The sequence below is a fragment of the Aspergillus oryzae genome, chromosome 5 (genome assembly GCF_000184455.2).
Source record: "Aspergillus oryzae RIB40 DNA, chromosome 5".
In the NCBI taxonomy this organism is placed as follows: domain Eukaryota; kingdom Fungi; phylum Ascomycota; class Eurotiomycetes; order Eurotiales; family Aspergillaceae; genus Aspergillus; species Aspergillus oryzae.
In genome coordinates, this window is record NC_036439.1 from 2,162,940 (window position 1) to 2,182,190 (window position 19,251).

At 49.5% G+C, this 19,251-nt stretch overlaps 6 protein-coding genes across 6 annotated transcripts; 3 read left to right on the forward strand and 3 right to left on the reverse strand.

Moving 5' to 3' along the window:
• Positions 1-70: 70 nt before the first annotated feature.
• On the reverse strand, positions 71-861 carry his3 (imidazoleglycerol-phosphate dehydratase HIS3; the record flags this gene model as incomplete). Its single annotated transcript, XM_001822910.3, has 2 exons — positions 71-486; positions 543-861. 2 exons carry the CDS (start codon positions 859-861, stop codon positions 71-73), a joined length of 735 nt encoding a protein of 244 aa, XP_001822962.1.
• Positions 862-1,517: 656 nt separating this feature from the next.
• Positions 1,518-1,934, forward strand: AO090701000069 (uncharacterized protein; the record flags this gene model as incomplete). Its single annotated transcript, XM_001822909.3, has 1 exon — positions 1,518-1,934. One exon carries the CDS (start codon positions 1,518-1,520, stop codon positions 1,932-1,934), a length of 417 nt encoding a protein of 138 aa, XP_001822961.3.
• A 2,582-nt stretch (positions 1,935-4,516) lies between these two features.
• Positions 4,517-8,449, forward strand: AO090701000068 (uncharacterized protein; the record flags this gene model as incomplete). The annotated part of the gene is made up of 1 exon (XM_001822908.1): positions 4,517-8,449. The coding sequence occupies one exon, from the start codon at positions 4,517-4,519 to the stop codon at positions 8,447-8,449; it is 3,933 nt and encodes a 1,310-aa protein (XP_001822960.1).
• Positions 8,450-9,720: 1,271 nt separating this feature from the next.
• Positions 9,721-11,880, reverse strand: AO090701000067 (Pet127 family protein; the record flags this gene model as incomplete). Its single annotated transcript, XM_001822907.3, has 4 exons — positions 9,721-11,377; positions 11,435-11,498; positions 11,550-11,715; positions 11,767-11,880. 4 exons carry the CDS (start codon positions 11,878-11,880, stop codon positions 9,721-9,723), a joined length of 2,001 nt encoding a protein of 666 aa, XP_001822959.3.
• Positions 11,881-13,524: 1,644 nt separating this feature from the next.
• ade1 (bifunctional aminoimidazole ribotide synthase/glycinamide ribotide synthase) lies at positions 13,525-16,091 on the forward strand (the record flags this gene model as incomplete). The annotated part of the gene is made up of 3 exons (XM_001822906.1): positions 13,525-13,804; positions 13,861-14,388; positions 14,446-16,091. The coding sequence occupies 3 exons, from the start codon at positions 13,525-13,527 to the stop codon at positions 16,089-16,091; spliced, it is 2,454 nt and encodes an 817-aa protein (XP_001822958.1).
• Positions 16,092-17,063: 972 nt separating this feature from the next.
• act1 (actin ACT1) lies at positions 17,064-17,902 on the reverse strand (the record flags this gene model as incomplete). Its single annotated transcript, XM_003190199.2, has 2 exons — positions 17,064-17,294; positions 17,360-17,902. 2 exons carry the CDS (start codon positions 17,900-17,902, stop codon positions 17,064-17,066), a joined length of 774 nt encoding a protein of 257 aa, XP_003190247.2.
• Between the last annotated feature and the right edge of the window lie 1,349 nt (positions 17,903-19,251).

Genomic DNA, 19,251 nt, shown 5'->3' on the forward strand with positions numbered 1-19,251 from the left:
CTCCTTTTGTCCGTGTGGGACATTGGAGCCCTTGGCTCCGGTCACCAGAACTCGGAACTCCTAGTATAGTTTACAGCACACCCTTGGTACTGACAATATCTCCTGCGCCGACTTCACCGGCCACCCTCCTAGTGCACGCTGTGCGAATAGCCACAGCCAAGGCTTTGAATGCACTCTCCGCGCGATGGTGGTCATTGTCACCGTAGGTGCAGCACACATGAAGAGTCACACCCGCTTCTTGAGCAAAGCTCTGCAAACCGTGCGTGATCATCTCCGTGCTAAGATCGCCGATCTTTTCACGACGGAAACCAAGGTTGATCACAGCCCAGGGACGGCTGGAGATATCAATGACAGCCCACGAGAGAGCCTCGTCGAGAGGTGCATCGCCGCGACCGAAGCGGGCAATAGATTGCCGGGCGCCCAGGGCTTTGGTGAAGGCTGCTCCAAGAGCAAGGAAAGTATCTTCGGTGGTGTGGTGGTCATCAACTATCGATTCATGAGTCACCGGACTACCATAACTACGTAACAGTTGCGATACATACTGTACAGGTCTCCCTTGGCTCTGATGGCCAAACTCATTCCTGAATGCTTCGCGAGAGCGTGCAGCATATGGTCGAGGAAGCCAATTCCCGTGCTCACGGTGATCTGCTGTGTGGCGGTGAACTGCGTCGCATGGTGGGCATCTTTGGGAGGGACAATTCCGTGCGTCGCGGCTTCGGCCTCCTTGGGGTCTTCAGGGGCGGGGAAATGATCGGTTGGTTCATAAGGAGGAAGGACGCCTCCATCCAAGGATAGCGAGATTTGAATCTTCGTCTCGTTGGTGATTCTAGTGAGGGAGGCTGTACGCTGAGGGAGGGACATTGTGAAAAGAGTGCTGATGGAGGATGGTGTTTCGAAGCGTTGGATCGATAGTTAGAGCAAGGATTTGAATAATTTAATCTTTTTTTTTTCTAATCTTGTGTCTAGACTGAAAGAGAACAATGAATAATAATGAGCCTCTGATTCGGTGCTGCGCTTTTCTTTTCCCTCAACTGTTAATCACTTATTTTCACCGAACGGGGAATTTTTCTCCTGGGGCGGAGTAAGTCCGATGTACGGTTTTCGTATTACGGGGAGTAATTTGAGAGGACCCGGAATAACACTTGGTCCGGGTGAGCATCTGCGTCATTCCGCGGAGCATTTGCTCTGCATCATCCGTATCGTCCGATTTCTAACAACGAAAACTAGAATCCTCACAACACGATTGCTAAATACTACACTAATCTCCTCTGCAGGGGAACTATTGCCCCCCAATATTGTGTTAAACATGCCACCGCCGTCGACTCACAGAAAAGATGTCGAACCCCCCGAGGAAATCACCTCGGAAGCTGTTCGAGGATTTCTGACAGGAGCGTTTCGAGTACGTGCTAGATCATGATTGACTTCCTGGTCTCTTTCCCGCAGGATCTCGCCCTTAGAGCTTGGATTTCTGCTACCGTGGTTGTCCTGCGGCATCAATCTCTCGGACCCAAACCGTAATGCAAATCACTAACGGACTATCCATCGCCCAGTTTGGCTCCGTCTCTATTCTAGCGCATATGATCATGATCCTCCCCCATCCTTTCAAGTTCTCTCCCTCCGCAACACCACCTGCACCGTCACAGCCTCAGGCCCAATCCTCGCCCCGACCAGGACCGTCGCTCCTTTCGAAAGACTACCTCCGATCCAGGCTATTCTATCGCCCCCTGGAAGGTTTCTCGGAATGGCTGTCTCCGGCTTCCCGGATCTATCGGGGTCTAACCCCCCAGTACAAGGTTTTTCTCCAGATCGCAGCTATGACTCTAGGAGGTTGTATCTGGGCTGAGAGAAGGGTGAATGACTATATCGACCTCATCCGGAAAACCAAGCGGGCGGAACGGTTGGAGGCCCAGAGGGCGGCAAGATATGCGGAATAATGACGGTGCGCTTCCTTTTGACAGATGGGAAGGGAAAGGGATCTAGTTCCTGAGAGCACCTAGGCTGACTTGGGAGTCAGCCTCATTATTAAGTCTATACCAAGGACTTGTAGGGTTCTAGCGGATATTGTATAGAGTTTGACCTCTTCTTCTTTCTCCACAAGTCCCAATCGGTCAGAAAGTCCCGGACACCAGCTTTGCGACTCGGCTGTGGATCATCATGCAGGACCGTGATCTGGGACGTTTGTGACACAGTCGCACAAATGACGCTCATTTGCGTGGAGGACATGTTACAAGACGCGAGAAGCCGCAGTGGAGTCGGGACAAGAGGATCTTCCGAAATGTAGACTGCCGAATCGAACACTTCTCCCGATTGTGAGTTTGATGAGCATTTATCCGGATCGCCAAGAGACTATGTAATTGTATGCATTATTGGGTGGAACGTATAGCTTTGACTTTTTCGTACCCACTGTGAACCAAAGCTGACCTCAATTGAAGAGATTAAAGTGGGGGTGCCAGGAAAGTTCAGAGGCAAAAAAAGTATCAAGGCATACAGAGTAGATAGAAAGGCCGCAATTTAAACGACCGTCGCACTAGGAAAACCACCCTCTCCCCGCTCCGTGGCATGTACAGCTGCAGCCTCACTTGGCGGAGGAGTCGAGACTCGAGAACGATGCAGGCAACTGGGGCGAGTGGAGCCTTAGTCGCGAAGGCTTCAGCGCCGGCTCGCCGTGACGCGCTGGGGATCGGCTTCTCGAAGACGTCGAGTCAAGGCGGAGGAGGATCGCCTGAAGGGCTCCATCTCTGGGGCGCGGTGAAACCGTGAAACAGGAGAACGACCTAGAATTGAAATGAATGGGGGAGAATCAACTGATTAAAAATAGATAGAAAGGGCTCCCTGGACTAAAACTCATAAGGGTAGGGAATTGAGGTATACTAGTACTTAGATTCCGGATGGCATTGGTTTATCTGTGATGGTGGTGACCTAAGACTCTTGAACGATTCGATGATAGCTTCAACCTGACAATTGAAATCAAACCTCTTGCATGAATTTCTATGTAGATAGAGAATGACAGCTGCACCGTTCATGGGTTGATTGTCTTTCGCTCACCGTTTGAATGCATGTATCATATTCGTTGTTTCCCTTATGATCCTTGAATCCAATTGGGGATTTGAGCTGACTGTATGGGGAAGGAGATGTGATTGGGTGATTTCCTTTTTGTCCCTCACATTCGAACCTGACAGTACTTTTTTTATTTTTTTATTTTTTATTTTGTTATTATTATTATGGATCCATTTCATATCCCTTTTTTTTTTTTTTTTTTTTTTTTTTTTTTTTTTTTTTTTTTTCCTACTCTGCTGTACCTATCTTTTCTTCCCCCTGACTCCATCCATCATTCTTTTTTAATTTTTCTTCTCTTGGGTAGAAGATCAATCTACTAATAGTAATCAATAATTTCAAATTGACCTTAATTTCACCCTAGCTTTTTTTCTCTTCTATTGCCTCTCCCAACCGTTGTTGCTTTGACATTGCAGGGAAATTCTCATTATCAACCCGATTCATTTGTTCCCCCTAAGAAGAGAGAAAAAATCGTTTGCAGCCAAAGAGACCGAGTGACATCATTTTGAGTCCCCGCCCGACCCTTTGGTTACCGGTCGTTGGACCGAATCAATTCCATCCGATCTGCACTTCTGATCTCATTTTCTCCGGATTATCGCCAGGAACTTCTTCCCAGTTCCCACGTCTCCTCCCGACCCAACAATCGCTTTCTTAAGCTTTCCAAATTCTTGTTGCGGGCCTTCCGCTTTGGTTTCCCGCCCGTCGTCCCAAAAGTCGCTCGTTGTTCTGCTCTGCATTCGGCCTCAATATTGCCTCTTCCGGTCTTTTCTCCTTCCCACCTCCTCACCCATTAGGAGCGATTGATGTGTCGTTCTTGAAGTTACTGGCGTCATTGTAACCTTCCACGTACTCTACTACCTCTCTCTTTTCTTTTTTTCTTGGGGCATTGGATCCTCTTGCTGCCACCTCCCCCTGCAACATTGGTGGTGGGTTACGTTACCCTAAACAATCGCTATACTTCTGGGGGCTTTGACGTTGTCTTACCTTTTTGGTTGCGGGCTGTCTCGCACATTCTTTATTCTCTTATCTTTATTATCACCCTCACTCCGATCGTTGCCTGTGCACGTCGTCGTCTTCTTCCCCCTCTCCTACCAGCTCAATCAGTTGTTTCTCATGGCATCTTGACGGTCTAATGTATGTTCCACTTTCCTCCTCCCCCCCGTCTCTTTAGCGCTCTCTCCTTATTTGTTCTCCTGCGTTCTTCTCCACCTTTCTACTTTTCACTAGTTGAATCCTGGTTTCGATCGCCTTGACTTGTATTGCAGCATGCCATTCCACTCTTGTCGTCCGATGATAACTAACCAATTCCCTGCCTTTTTGGGGTTTCTGCAATTTAGTGAGAAACGGCACTGAGGTCGTCGATGTGATAATTTCTCTTTCTCCCAACGCCGCTCTTTTTTTCAGCTTACTTCACTTCCGTGTCTCCTCCTTTTATCCCGTAGTTTTTTCCCCTCTCCCCGTCATGGCTGACAGCAGTCTGGGGAAGAAAGAGCGGAGGAAAAGTCTGAGCGTGTTCAGCCCGTCGACGACCTCGTCCCTATCAGGCCTCGGTACCCATGATCGATCTCCATCCGATGATGCCCAAGTGGTGAAGAAGAAACGGCGCAATTCGGGCTTCTTTGGTGGTCGGAACCCTAGTCCGCCCGGACCAAGCCATGGCCTTTGGCGCCCCGGAACAGCCGATACGAACGCCGCTGCATACACGGCGGCGATGCCCAATGGGGCTTTCGAGGCGTCTCGGCCGCGACGGAAGTCGATGCAAAAGAAACGGGCCTCCGTCTTTGGGTCGCTCCGATCGTTTCACTCGTTTGAGGACGATGACCGGTCGCTAGGCCGTTCGAAAGGTTCGCCATCCATGGACGATGACGAGGCGTCCGATTCTCGACAAGGCATTGGGTCTGTGATCTTACATCATGGGGAGATTCAAACCACCGGAGGCATGTGGAGGAAAAAGAGCCAGTATCTCGTCCTGACCGATACCCATCTCGTCCGGCTCAAGAGCCAAAGTAAAGCAGCGGACATGTTTCCCTCAATCCCGCCTTCCTTTGCCCGGTCCGGGCCGAGCAATCGCCAGTCAATAACCTCGATCAGTTCATTAGGGGATCCACAACTCTCGACTACGAGCGATTCTGCTGCCGGAATCCCGCTGAACAGCATTGTCGCCGTGTACATGCTGGACGACGGGAAACCCTCCTCCACGGTGGAGGTGGCATACCTAGATGAGCGGGCTCACAAAGCAGCCTTCATCCAAATGCAGACGCCTGATCTGCAGGAACTCAACCTGTGGATGGTTGGAATTCGTTCTGCAGCCGAATTAATTCGACAGGGGAACCCTCTGCCTTTTGACCAGCGATCGATTGAATATGTCGTAAGGATGCTTGAATACGAAAGAGACTATGATCCGGAGACCTTTCGCATTTTCCGTGTTATTCAGATGGCTTCCAGCAAGTCTCCAGCGCGGACATCCTCAGAAGATCTCACCAAGCTGTCCCCTACTGGATGCTATCTTGCCCTCGGCTCACATAAGCTTCATCTAATTCCTCTCCATAAGGCCTCCAACCGCGGCTCAGCCGTGTCCTTAAGCGACCTAGACAACACAACAACATTCGGGCTGATGAATCTGACCTGTTTGTCTATGGAATGGGGAGATGATAGTCTGCACCTCACCTTTCGAATACCTTTATGTAAGCCTTTCTCGGTCTTCCTAGCGTCCGTCCACTCGCTCGAGGTCGCCTTTTGGATAAGGCAACAAACGGAATTTTTGCGGCCTCTTTGGGTCAGGCAACCCTATGAATTCATCGTGCCTCGCGATCTGGGCAACGAATCTAATTTCCCTCCAGTGGATCTAAACGAAGATTATGGTTGCTTTGACCGAACACTAGTCGCCTACTCAGCAAGCTATGATGTCGATACCTCTAACATTCGTTATACGATCGATGTGCAATGTGATGACGCTCCCTGCTTCAAGCTTCTACCTCCCGCCTCGCCCTCCCGCCGCAAGTACACAGCTTTGGAACTGGTTGCAGTATTGCGGGCATTGAGGTACAATGAATCGTTTCGGTCTATTTCTTTTAGCGGTGTCAGCTTGGATGCGCTCCAAGGTCTTCGTGACTACCATGGACTGGATAAAGATATGCTTCTAAGCCGTGCAGGCGCTCCGGTTCACATTACAGGTCAAGAGAGTCTCTCCGTTCTGTCCCAGGAGATTCGTGCCCTAACACTCAAGAGCAATTGGCTTCGGCGCTTGGACTTCTCTTATACTCTGAGCCGAACCCCCAAATCCGACAATGAAAGCCACGATCCAGGTTGCGGTATTCCAGAGGCGATCTTTCCGATATGTCGCCGGGAGCTGACAAGTGTAGATTGGGTTGTACTGAACGGCATCAAACTAGGGGACTCGGATCTCGATTACCTCGTAGACGCAGCCTCTCAAGGAGCAAGTCAGATGCGAGCATTAGAGGTAGGCAACTGCGGCTTATCGGTTCACGACCTCGACCTGTTACTTTCCACCACCGTCGCTCAAGCTCACACGCTGGAAGCAATCAATATTTCAGGCGTGCAGGGCCGACTGAGCCCCGATATCCTTCAACAGTATCTTGGCTACTTTAAGCGGGTCAAGAAACTTGACTTATCACGCATCTCCAGGACGTCGGGACCAGATCCGTTGATAACTGCGGAGACCTTGATCAACTGGCAGCTCGAGGAGCTCTCATTGAGTCGGACCAAAGTAAACCGAGAGACGGTGGATGCAATTGCTACCTACCTGGCCAGCGATCGGTCCCGAGGGTTGCGTGTGCTTCGGCTTGACCAATGTGGGCTAACAGGGCAGGACGTGGCTATCCTTTTACATTCATCGGTGGTCCCAGATTGTGCTCGCGACCTACATTTACATGTCAATGAAAACCGACTAGACTTAGGATGCTCGTTTCTCTTCGACGCACTTGCGAAAAGCAAGTCGCCACCCCATCTATCAATGCGAATGATCGACTTCAAAAAGGAAGAGCAGTTTCAGGATTTGGTCGAGGCTCTGCGCAAAAACCGATCTCTGAAGTATCTTGATATCTCGAAAGCATCCCTGCCGTACGATGCAGGGCCGGAAACGTGCAGAGCACTGCAGTTAATGTTCGAAGAGAACGAGACGTTGGAAGATTTGGATATCAGTGGAGAGAGTGCCCACCTAGATGTAGCGAGATTTGGCATTGGTCTCAATCTGGCGCTGACTGGTCTCAAAAAGAACAAGTCCTTGAAAGTGCTAAGAATTGAGCACCAAAAACTCGGGCTACAGGGCGCGAGTACACTGGCTTCCGTACTGGAGGAGAATGACTGTCTTCGTGAGGTCTATTGTGAAAACAACGACATCAATTTACAGTCGTTCACCGTTCTAGTTAACGGCCTGCAGCGGAACAAGTCTCTGTTGAGTCTATCATACATGGACCGCGATAGGATCCAGTCACTTGACAAGGTGCGCCGAGAGATCGAAAGCGTCAAACGTGATATGGGCGTCGCGCAAGGTTCCACTACGAGCACGATCCGTCGATCACTAAACGCGGCAAAACATGCGACAGTGGGACATAAATCAAGTAAACATTTGCATGCGCCGGGCCACCTTCGCGCCGGAGTTTCGATGCCCAACAATCTGGCAGCTGCCGAAGCCTCACCTTTCCTATACCACGACATTGAAGTGGTCCTGCAATCCCTGAATCGAAAATGGGACGCGGAGGTTTCTCGCCTACGTCGTTATCTATTTCGAAACTTCAACGTAGCCAATGGGCTTGAGGTTGAAACTGCTGCGCTTGATGGCGACGATGCTGCCAGTGACGGGCGTCCCAACACGGCAGCGAGCCTTGCGACAATGCTGGACAACCTCAAGCTTGACGTAACAGTATCCGAAAAGGAAGTCCAGCCGAGGCCGCAGACAAATACACAACCGTCGCCAAAGGCAAGCGCGCCCAGCGAAGCAAGCCATCTAGACATTTTCCGAAGTCTCGACACGGAAACTAACATACAAATCGAGCCCAAAGTGCGCCCACAGACAGCTCCTTTCTCTTTTGAGTATGCACCTCAGATTCTACCGTCTGATTACGCCAGTTCTAGTGGGCCTTCGTCATGGCTAGCAGTGCCGGTTCCTTCTATGCCATCCGTCCTCAATAAATCCAGCAGTGTTCGCAGTGCCCGCAGCTCCAGCACTGTTTCTACCAGTGCGGGTACAGCTGCGAGTGCCCGCAGTTCATATGGTACAACGTCCTCGACGCTAAGGGGATTTCTTAAGGGAGGCGCCTCAAAAGAGCGCAGACGGGCGGAAAAAATGAAACCCGCAGCTGTTTGCGTTTCTCGTGACAGGCCGCCGACGCTGAAATGGTCGCCACCCAAACTTGACCTAGGGGACTTTCGATAGTCCTGCCACTCTTTCAAAGCCCATATAACAAGACGGGCTCTTCTCCTTCGCTTTTAAAATGAATCACGAAACCTGAGCCACGAGAACCATTGAAACACATTTTCGCTAGTCGAAAGATTTACCTACTCTAACTATCCCTATGGGATAACCTCGAGCTTTCTCTCTTTCTCTCTCACCCTTTCTCTTCGTCCGAGTCGTCTCCTGACTTCGGTAACGCTTCTCAATCACACGCCTTTAAGCTTGAAGGATGGAAGCGGTTTGCTATCCATTCTAATTGCTTGGCGTCTCTCATATTCTTCTCCCTTTCCTCAATATACCTTGACGTCAGCTAGCTAGCGTTCGCTCTGGCCTGTCTCGGTTGTCTTTTTATCGCTTTTACCCTGATTTTTTTCCCCTTATCCGTCTGCCTCCGGAAAGGCAATCATCCAACCACTAAGAGACGTACTTGGATTGACATTTGCAAGTTTGGCGTATCGGTTTGACGGCGTTCACCTCGTGATATCTATCCAATTTGAGGGCTTATTCCTCTAGGTGTTTTTGTGAAGTCTATCGGGAAATTTGTTGTTTTTTGAGTTTACTTGATGCTCTAATTGTTAATGTCATAGAACCTATCATCATCGGTCTTGAAGATTGAACCATGGGATTGAATTGGGCTATCGTTTGGGGGGGTTTTGTAGTATGGTGTTAGACTGGATATATAGCGATACTACGTATGTATGTATATATGTATATATTCTGTGAATATAGACGGATTCTGATTATGTTACTTGGCTGTGATTCATTTTGATGTTGGGTAGGTATGTTTCACTTACAGTTTGTCTCCCAAAAAAACACCTCTTGCAACTTCATCAAACTGGTAACCTGGGTGCCTTTCCTCAAGGCCCTTCGGTTACCTTCCATCACTTGGACCTCTCAACGCCATAGGTCTAGTATATAGATTGCGCTAAATGTGAGTAGATTAGGTGTCAAAGACCGTAAGTAAAGTATATATCAACTAGGAAAAAAGCACAGCCAATCGTATACACAATGCTATCTAGAACCCAGACTCACTACCCTGGGTGGGAACATCAAACAAACGCCATACAGGAAAGGTACAGGCCTAACGCCCTGGATGCAAACACTCCAATCCCACAATCATAAACCCTGGAGTTGGAGACAATATTGTACATAAGATCTTGAGAGGTATCTGCAGAACGGAGAAGAAATATTATAAAGTGGATGAAAGAATGGGGCGCATGACTACACCCTTGTTGATCCCCAAATTTGGCTGATTAGGCTGAATCGTCCAGCACAACGATGCCATTCGCTTTGTCCAGCCTGTTTTCATTCCTGCGGTAGTCTCGTCCCTTCTTGCTGATCTCCCGTAGTCGCCGGATGTATACGTTGTTTGCGACATCTTGTTCATCCTCTCCTCGGCCTGTGAGAGCCTTCTCCCGACGTTTCTGACATGCTGCATACAAGGCGTGTGCTTTTTCCCCTTTCAATTCGCTTAGTTCGTACTCGACATTCCATTCGTCGTATGTTTTCAAGTCGTTGGGCCGGTCAACGATTCTACCGTTGACAAAGTTCTTGGTCACAAGAGTCATTGCAAGTAACTCGCGGCCATTGTTAGGAGCTTTCTCCGCGACTTCATTTTCAACCTCCGAAATGAAAGCCTCGTCAAGTGGCGCTGATGAGTCATATTCCGCTTCATAATCGTCGGGGCCAACTTCTGATGATCTCGTCTCTTCATCAACTGACCTTTCTTGCTTATCAGAACTGCTTGATGGCTGAAGCTCTTCTTTACCATCCGTGGATGGTACGTCTTCTTCCTCGGAGGGAGCTAGATTCAAGACCCGTCGCTGATACGCATCAATTTCAGCCTGATTCCTGGTCTGGATAGAGTGGATCTCATCATCAGTGACGGGTTCGGCAAAGATGTACATGAACGGAGTTTGGGCGTCTCGGGTCTCAAAGTGAAGACGAATGGACCTTTCGGGGAACTTCGCCGTGACCTTGTCTAGAATTTTGTTCCACAATGCGAGACTCAGACGGAACTCTGTGTCACCCAATGCCGTGTCATACTGGCCATGTAGTGTTTGGTCCATTTCCGGTAAGCTGACGTACTGGAATCCAAAGATACGCTCAATGTTGTGAAAGGCAACGAAGATACCATCCATACGGCCAATTCGCACCTGAAGAGAGTATTTTAGAAAAGCCGCTCGGATCATGTCGTAAAACTCGCGTTCGTAGGATTCAAATGCGCCGTAGCGGTTTTGAATTTCATAACCGAGACCACGTTCGAAGTTACGGGCGTCCATCCGAATGGAGACTACAGCCCTCGTTTTGAGATCGAACATGCCAGTTCCAGGAAGCCTGGGGTCATACGCATCCAACTGAGATCTCATGAGGAAATCACCAAGTGTAGAATAATGATAGGACTCGGGAATAGCCTGTTCCTCCTCGGCAGAGATCTTGTTCTCACTCGACCGCCTGTAGCGTTCGAAATCATCCTTCGGTAAGGTAAGGAGTTTCTCCATTGACTTTCCCAAGTTCATTAGAATATTGGCAGACTCAAACTCTTTGTCAGCGTCGATGGCATAAACCCCATCTTGGTACCGGAGAAACATGGCTGAAGGAGCACGCAGGAGACGTGTAAAGGATCTTAATTTATCCGGAAAGCCCTGGGACAAGGTTCGAATATCAACTCCCCTCCATGCGGAAAGGAGATAATGAAAGTGTGACAACACGGAGGTCATGCTCGAAGATGATCCTATGTACTTCTTTTTCTCCTTCACCGCTATATCCCGGAGCGTGTGGTCCTTGGAAGAGGTAATATAGTCCTTCAAAGCATCAAAATCGAATTCAGTGACGGGCATGATCTGGCCCAAGTAAGGGTCAAAGTTGTAGACGCGAGACCGGGGGTCTCGAAGATGGTAAACACCTGGGCTGGGACAAAAGGGTAAGCTTGGGCCCACTTTCAAGACAGGCACACGGGTTACTTACTTGAAAAGAACCCTTTCAAGGCCAAAAGAGAGTCGCGGAACGGGCGCTGTTTCAACATCCAAAGCTAGTGACAATTAGAGTGTGTTCGATGTAGGTAATTGGCAAGAATACGTACGATTCAACTGCAGGTCTTTCGATTCAACTTTGCCGGACTCCTTTGCGTATATAGAGCTCATAACGAATGACAAGTTCTTTGGGCTTTCTTGTTCTCTTACACTTGTAGCTTTTGTTGAATCCAGGTGAGAAACGATCGATTGGAGTGACGACTTGATACGAGATGTCTAACATTGTTTAGCGATACTAGTAATGCAGGGACCATAAGTTACGCTCACCGGATCTTCTTGGGTCGCTGCAGCGAGCTGTTCTTTCTGTTCTGAATGGTCTTTCGAGGCTTTCGTCTTTTGCTTCTCCTTGGCTAAGGCTCTCCGAGTTTTCATCGCGGACATCTTTCGAGCCTTCCCAGTAGCTTTCTTTGATCCCTTACCAGCAGTATGCACCGACTGATCCTTGGATGGCTCGCCATCCTCGGCGGGCGAGGTAGTGTCATCGTCACTTTTGGTGGTAGCAGCTTCATCATCGCGAGCACTAGATGTCGACTTGAGGCTATTGAGTCTCTTTTTGTGCTTTGAATGTTCGCCAGGAGATCGGCTCTTCTGGTCCTTCTGCGGCGGTGGGCTCTTTTCATCAAAGCAAATCAGTCAGTGTACATACGCCATAGGGATTGGACGAAGGATGACATAAAGTAAACAGTCGAATTGCAAGACGTATGATCCAGAGATGATCGTACCTTTTCTAGAGCCGACAAACTCTCTGAGATAACGCGAGCGGATGCGTCTTCGATGCCTGAGTTTGCGCGATATGGAGTGTTGGAGTACAGGCGGAGCCTAGTGCGACCTCCGAGCCTCTGGGCTAAACAGGAGATGCAGACATGTTCGCGAAGAGGGTCTGAAACAGACCGCAGGGAAGCCCGGAGCATTCAGTTCAAGTGTTTCGGAACAGCCTGCAAAGCAGTGAGCACTAGTATTTTATCAATTGATAAGAGCTGATGGTAAGTGTTGATGCTCGAAAGTTGAAAAGCTTGAACAGCTTCATCACATTTGCTCTTTTTTTTATTTTTCTGCCGTACAGCTTCTCACCGCTCAAGAGGCGACAAGCAGCCCGGCGGTAAGGATCAATTTGAAATAATATTGTATGTACAGTACATTACGATAGTGACAGAAACATGCCATACGTATCACGTGTGGGACAATCAAGCGCGATTCTGTTCATTTTACTTATTCCTTTTTTTTTTCTTTTTACTTTTTGTTTCTGATACTTGTTCAATCGCTTTCTTCCTTGGCTATATGCTGAATACATTTAAGTATCCTAACTAACAAGAAGTATATGATATTCATTCGGTGCCGAACCCTTATCGGACATGCCCCATCTCTCCAGATTTTATTTAGTTCTAGTCTTTACACTGATAACAAAACATTCATATACAAACAGATAAATAGAACATGTATATGTATTCTCGTACGGGGAGAGAGTATCTCTGAATCGAAATTTTTTTTTAGAAAAAAAAAGAAAAAGAAAAAGAAAAAAAAAGAAAGATAACGCAAAGCATTAGAAGGATAATAGGAAAAAAAGAAAGAAAAAAAGAAAAAACTAAACCAGGACTAATAAAATACACTCATCTAATATCCAAATCCGGGGTCGGAGAAAAAGACGCCCCGCCGTCCCGCCAGCAGAAAAAAAAAGGTGCGGTGACTCTAACTCCCTCGAGAACTCAAAAGATTTGGTTCTTCCCTAAGCGATACACCTTCTATACATGCAGCTTGCTCTCAAGTTGACTCTCTAGTGAGGTGAGTACCGGTCCTGATACAATCGTGTGTTTGTTGAGGTTTTTTGGGTATTGGAACTTCAGAATGATAAAGAGAGGGGCACTCCTACTTTTTTCTATACTATGAACTTGCCCCTCCATTCTCTCCGCCCCGAGGAGCCATCCACCATATTCATTACCTCCCTGCAATGCTATTCTCGTGTGGGTAGGATATTCAGTTCCTAATGTTCCCCTTCAATTAGGTTTACTCGAGAACACTGCACTCGAAATGTCCCAAGAACAGTTGCGCGTCCTCATCGTCGGCAACGGCGGCCGCGAACATGCCCTGGCTTGGAAGCTAAGTCAATCCCCTCGGGTCGAAATCGTCTATGTCGCCCCAGGTAATGGTGGAACTGGTTCGGGGGCTACTAGCAAGATTACAAATGCCAACGTCAAGGGCAATAACTACCCTGGCCTAGTGGCTTTTGCTCAAAAGAACGGAGTCAATTTGGTGGTTCCGGGACCGGAAGCCCCTCTTGTGGATGGCATCCAAGGATATTTCCAAGCAGGTGGGAAGATCCTCAATTACAAACAAGACAGGCGAGATGTTGACATTTCGACAAAGTCGGTATTAGGTGCTTTGGCCCTTCCAAGGCCGCTGCGCGCATGGAGGGCTCCAAGGCCTTCTCCAAGGATTTCATGAAGCGTCATAACATTCCCACGGCTGCGTACGAGAACTTCCGCGAGTATGAGCCTGCCCGTCAATACATTGACTCCATTTCCCACAATGTTGTCATCAAGGCAGATGGTCTGGCTGGTGGTAAGGGCGTTGTTATCCCGCAGACCAAGGAGGAGGCCCACCAAGCACTCCGCGAAATGATGTTGGACCGCCAGTTCGGCGATGCCGGTAACGAGGTTGTTATCGAAGAGTACCTCGAGGGTGATGAGCTCAGTGTTCTCACCTTCAGTGACGGCTACACCATCCGTTCCCTCCCTCCTGCGCAGGATCACAAGCGTATCTTCGACGGTGACCAGGGTCCCAACACCGGCGGTATGGGCTGCTACGCTCCTACCCCAATCTCTTCTAAGGAAGTCCTTGAGGAGATCGACCGCACCATTGTGCAGCCTTCAGTTGACGGCATGAGGAGAGATGGTTTGTCATTACACATTGGCCACAGAATTGTACCAATAGAGCGCTAACCACTTCAAGGCTTTCCCTTCGTGGGTATCCTCTTCACCGGTCTTATGATGACGAAGAATGGCCCTAAGGTCCTCGAATATAATGTTAGAGGTGGAGACCCGGAGACTCAGACTCTCCTGCCCCTGCTCAGTGATGACACTGATCTGGCGGAGATCATGGTTGCTTGTACCGAACACTGGCTCGACGGTGTCTCCATCAACGTCAAGCCCGACTTCTCAACCACCGTCATCGCCGTGGCGGGTGGATACCCTGGATCTTATGCTAAGGGCAAAGCCATCACCCTTGACCCGGTTCCAGAGGACACCTTGATCTTCCATGCTGGAACCACACTCGTTGGCAACGAACTCCAGACCTTCGGTGGTCGGGTCATTGCTTCCACCGCTACAGCATCGAGTCTCGAGGAGGCTGTCCGCAAGAGCTATTCTGGCATTTCCACAATTCACTTTGAAGACATGTTCTACCGTAAAGATATCGCGCACCGCGCCTTCAGGCAAAGAGATGCTGTTGCATCCCAGAAGGAGTCTCTCACCTATGCCTCTGCCGGTGTTTCTATTGACGCTGGCAATGACCTCGTCAACCAGATTAAGAGCTCTGTTGCCCAGACCAAGCGTCCTGGTACAGATGCGGTGATCGGTGGCTTCGGAGGCCTCTTTTCTCTTGCTGCTGCCAACTCTGCCTACCACCCTCACTCCCCTACATTGATCGGAGCCATCGATGGTGTTGGGACCAAACTCAAGATCGCACACACCGTGGGAGTCCACGACACGGTGGGTATTGACCTTGTAGCCATGAACGTCAACGACCTGGTCGTCCAAGGCGCAGAGCCCCTATTCTTCCTCGACTGCTATTCTTGTGGTAAATTGGACGTCAACACGGCCTCCGCCTTCGTCACTGGTGTTGCCAACGGTTGTGTGCAGGCCGGATGTGCTCTCATTGGTGGTGAGACTGCCGAAATGCCTGGCCTCTTCATTGACGACACCTATGATGCTGTGGGTGCTGCCGTGGGTGCGATTAACACTACTGGAGACAATGCTCGTACTATTCTTCCGGAAACCTCCGCTATGCAAGATGGTGATGTTCTCCTCGCCTTGGCTTCCTCCGGTCCTCATTCGAACGGGTACTCTCTCGTCCGGAAGATCGTGGAACGCTCTGGATTGAGTTACAACGACCCAGCTCCTTTCTCGATGCCTTTCAGCGACGAACCTCTTTCCCTCGGCCGTGCCCTCCTTACCCCAACCCGCATTTACGTGAAGCCTCTTCTGAAAGCGCTCTCCATTCCCTCCAGCAACAAGACTACCGGCCACTTCTCGTCAGCCATTAAAGGTCTTGCCCACATCACTGGTGGTGGTCTGGTTGACAATGTGCCTCGTATGCTACCTTCGACGCTGACTGCGCATATCAACGTCTCTACCTGGCAGCTCCCGCCGGTTTTCGCCTGGCTTAAGAAGAACGGTAATGTCACTGCCACTGAGATGGCGCGTGCGCTTAACTGCGGTGTGGGTATGATCATTGCTGTTGAGAAGGAGGCCGCGGCCGCAGTAAAGGATCTGCTGCAGAAGGAGGGAGAGACGGTCTACGAGGTCGGTGAACTCAAGGCCAAGAAAGAGGGAGAGGAGGGATGTATCCTCCAAGGATTGGAGACGTGGGACGCTTAGATGCACTGTTGTATCTTCATTTAGTGATATGTGATGATTTACTCTCCGGCTTTTTTCTTTTCTTTTTTTCCCCCTGATGTTTTATCTTCTTATTACTGCCACATGTGCGACGATGGACGAACTCAAGACCAAAGCAGATGAGAATTATAAAAGTGAACAGACTATGCATACGTCAGTCTATATAGATGTTAGACTAACTCGATGACCTTTGTCCAATCTCTATTGAGGCACCTAGCCCATCAACAATATCAGACAAGCCCGCTATACATACAGCTTTCTTACTAACGGGGCCCAGACTGGTCTGTAGACGGCGATGACATCATGTTTTGTACAACAATGGCTTGTGTTCTTGAGCCGCAAACGACCTACCAGTGGTATGTCTACTGCTTTGTGGCCGGAGTTCGCTGTAGATGATACGGAGCTGTTTGTGGGGTCTACATAGGCCTCATGAAGCAAAACTCGACGATCGTGACCAGGCGTAGTCAATTTGAAGTTGAGCCCCGTGTGAACCGGGCCAGAATAATAATGTTTTAACAGCATTCTAGAATCGTAGCCAGCCCGGAGGCGAGAATTGTTTAGGGGAAAAAAGGCCCAGTATGGAAATAAGGATTCAAACACGAGCGTAGAACTATATGAAATAGAGCTTTCACCCCTCCGTCCACATGACCCATGTACATCCTTCGCTTACGTCTCTCTTCCCCTTCTTGCTTTCAGGAACAACTTACTGTCGGCGAAAGCGCCCGCATCGAGCGACAAGCATCCCAAAGAAACCATCTCTATTCCACAACTAAAACAAAGTTCCTTTTTCAGGCGATCTTCCTCCTAGTGCGAGTCAGAGAGGCCCGCATGTCGCCAGTCTCCGTTTGATATTTTAATACAGGAAAATACGACGAAACAGACTAATCATGCGCAAGAGCTGCGACAGGGAGTCAGTAAGAGTTGGTTCAAGGAAGCATGCGGGTTGACTATACCTTAGAAGCACTTGCGGTGAACGATCGAAGGACCGCTCTCGTCGTACTCCTGCTTGGAGATCCACATCTGCTGGAAGGTGGACAGGGAAGCCAAGATGGAACCACCGATCCAGACGGAGTATTTACGCTCAGGAGGAGCAATGATCTTGACCTTCATGGACGAGGGGGCAAGGGCGGTGATTTCCTTCTGCATACGATCGGAGATGCCAGGGTACATGGTAGTACCACCAGACTAAGTATTCGTTAGTGATGTGTTACCCTCTGGAATGGACCCAAAACCCAAGATAGAGAACATACCATGACGATGTTACCGTAGAGATCCTTACGGACATCAACATCACACTTCATGATGGAGTTGAAGGTGGTAACGTGGATACCACCGCTTTCCAGACCCAGAACGCTAGGCTGGAAGAGAGCCTCAGGAGCACGGAAACGCTCGTTACCGATGGTGATGACCTGGCCATCAGGAAGCTCATAGGACTTCTCGAGGCTGGAGCTCTGAGAAGCGGTCTGAATCTCCTGCTCGAAGTCGAGGGCGACGTAGCAAAGCTTCTCCTTGATGTCACGGACAATTTCACGCTCAGCGGTGGTGGAGAAAGTGTAACCGCGCTCAGCCAGGATCTTCATGAGGTAATCGGTCAAATCACGGCCAGCCATGTCAACACGGGAGATGGCGTGGGGGAGGGCGAAACCCTCGTAGATGGGGACAACGTGGGTGACACCGTCACCAGAATCCAGAACGATACCGGTGGTACGACCGGAGGCATACAGTGACAGGACGGCCTGGATGGAGACGTAGAAGGCGGGGGCGTTGAAGGTCTCGAAGACAATCTGGGTCATCTTCTCACGGTTGGACTTAGGGTTGATAGGGGCTTCCGTCAGGAGAACCGGGTGCTCCTCGGGAGCAACACGGAGCTCGTTGTAGAATGTGTGATGCCAAATCTTCTCCATGTCATCCCAGTTTGTGACGACACCGTGCTCGATAGGATATCTGAGGGTGAGGATACCACGCTTGGACTGTGCCTCATCACCGACATAAGAGTCCTTCTGACCCATACCAATCATGATACTGATACATCGTCAGTGGCTATCGCTCTGGAGTAGCTAGCTGGGAGAATCGGAGGATATTTACCCATGATGACGGGGACGACCGACAATGGAGGCTAAGGTTCAGGTCAGTAAACTGAATTCATCATGATGTGGGGCCACGCGTCACAGCTGATCCATCCAAATGGTGCTTATTTACTGCGAGAACACAGCAAATGGCTATACCTAAAGACTTGGAGAGGGATGACGGGTGCGGGAGGGGTATGTATCAGGCTATTGCGGGGGGTTGACTTACGGAAGACAGCACGGGGGGCATCGTCACCGGCGAAACCGGCCTTGCACATACCCGAACTAAGGGCAATTTCGTCAGTATAGGGGCCAAGTCACGTTTACGGATTGTAGGCAAAGAGAATCCATCTCGTCATTGCGAATTCCAGGAAGTATAAGAGCTGGGAGCTGAGCCGGGAAAGAGATCATCGATCGGTGCGACCGGTGCCGGCAGCTGGTGTTTTCCTGCTCAGGATGGGATGGAAAACACGGGGGGGATTCCATCAACAAAACCATCAAAAACCAACAATAACATACCCATTGTCAATGACGAGAGCAGCAACTTCCTCTGTACGAGTGAGATAAGATGATATCAGTAACGGTCGGACAAAGCGACTGAAGGGGGAGGGGAAGAGAACAGCAGCGAGCGAGCTAGACGCAAGGCGCTGAGGTGGCAGAAACCTTACCTTCCATGATGACTGAATAGGATTACTACGAGGGGGAGAATAAAAAAAAGGAAACGAGAAGGGGAAGAACTATTAAAAAAAGGGTGGGAAAATAGGGACGAGAAAGAGGAGAGAATAAGGTGGTGATGAAGGTCAAGTTGAGTGAGTGAGTGAGAGAGGGAGAGAGTAACAAGTGTGGTGGAAGTAAGTTGGTTGAGGTGTGGGTGGAGGAGGAGAGACGGAGCAGGATTACTGGTCGAGCGTATTTAGTAAGAAAAGCAGGTAGTCGCAGAAAAGGGAAGGGGGGGGGAGAGGAGAGGAAAAGGAGAGGTTGGCGGTAAAATTTAGGTATTAGGGGGGTAAAGGGAAGTGAGTGGCCTTAGAGACGGAGCATGCTAGGTGAGCGTATGTGGGTAAGCCTAAATTGGA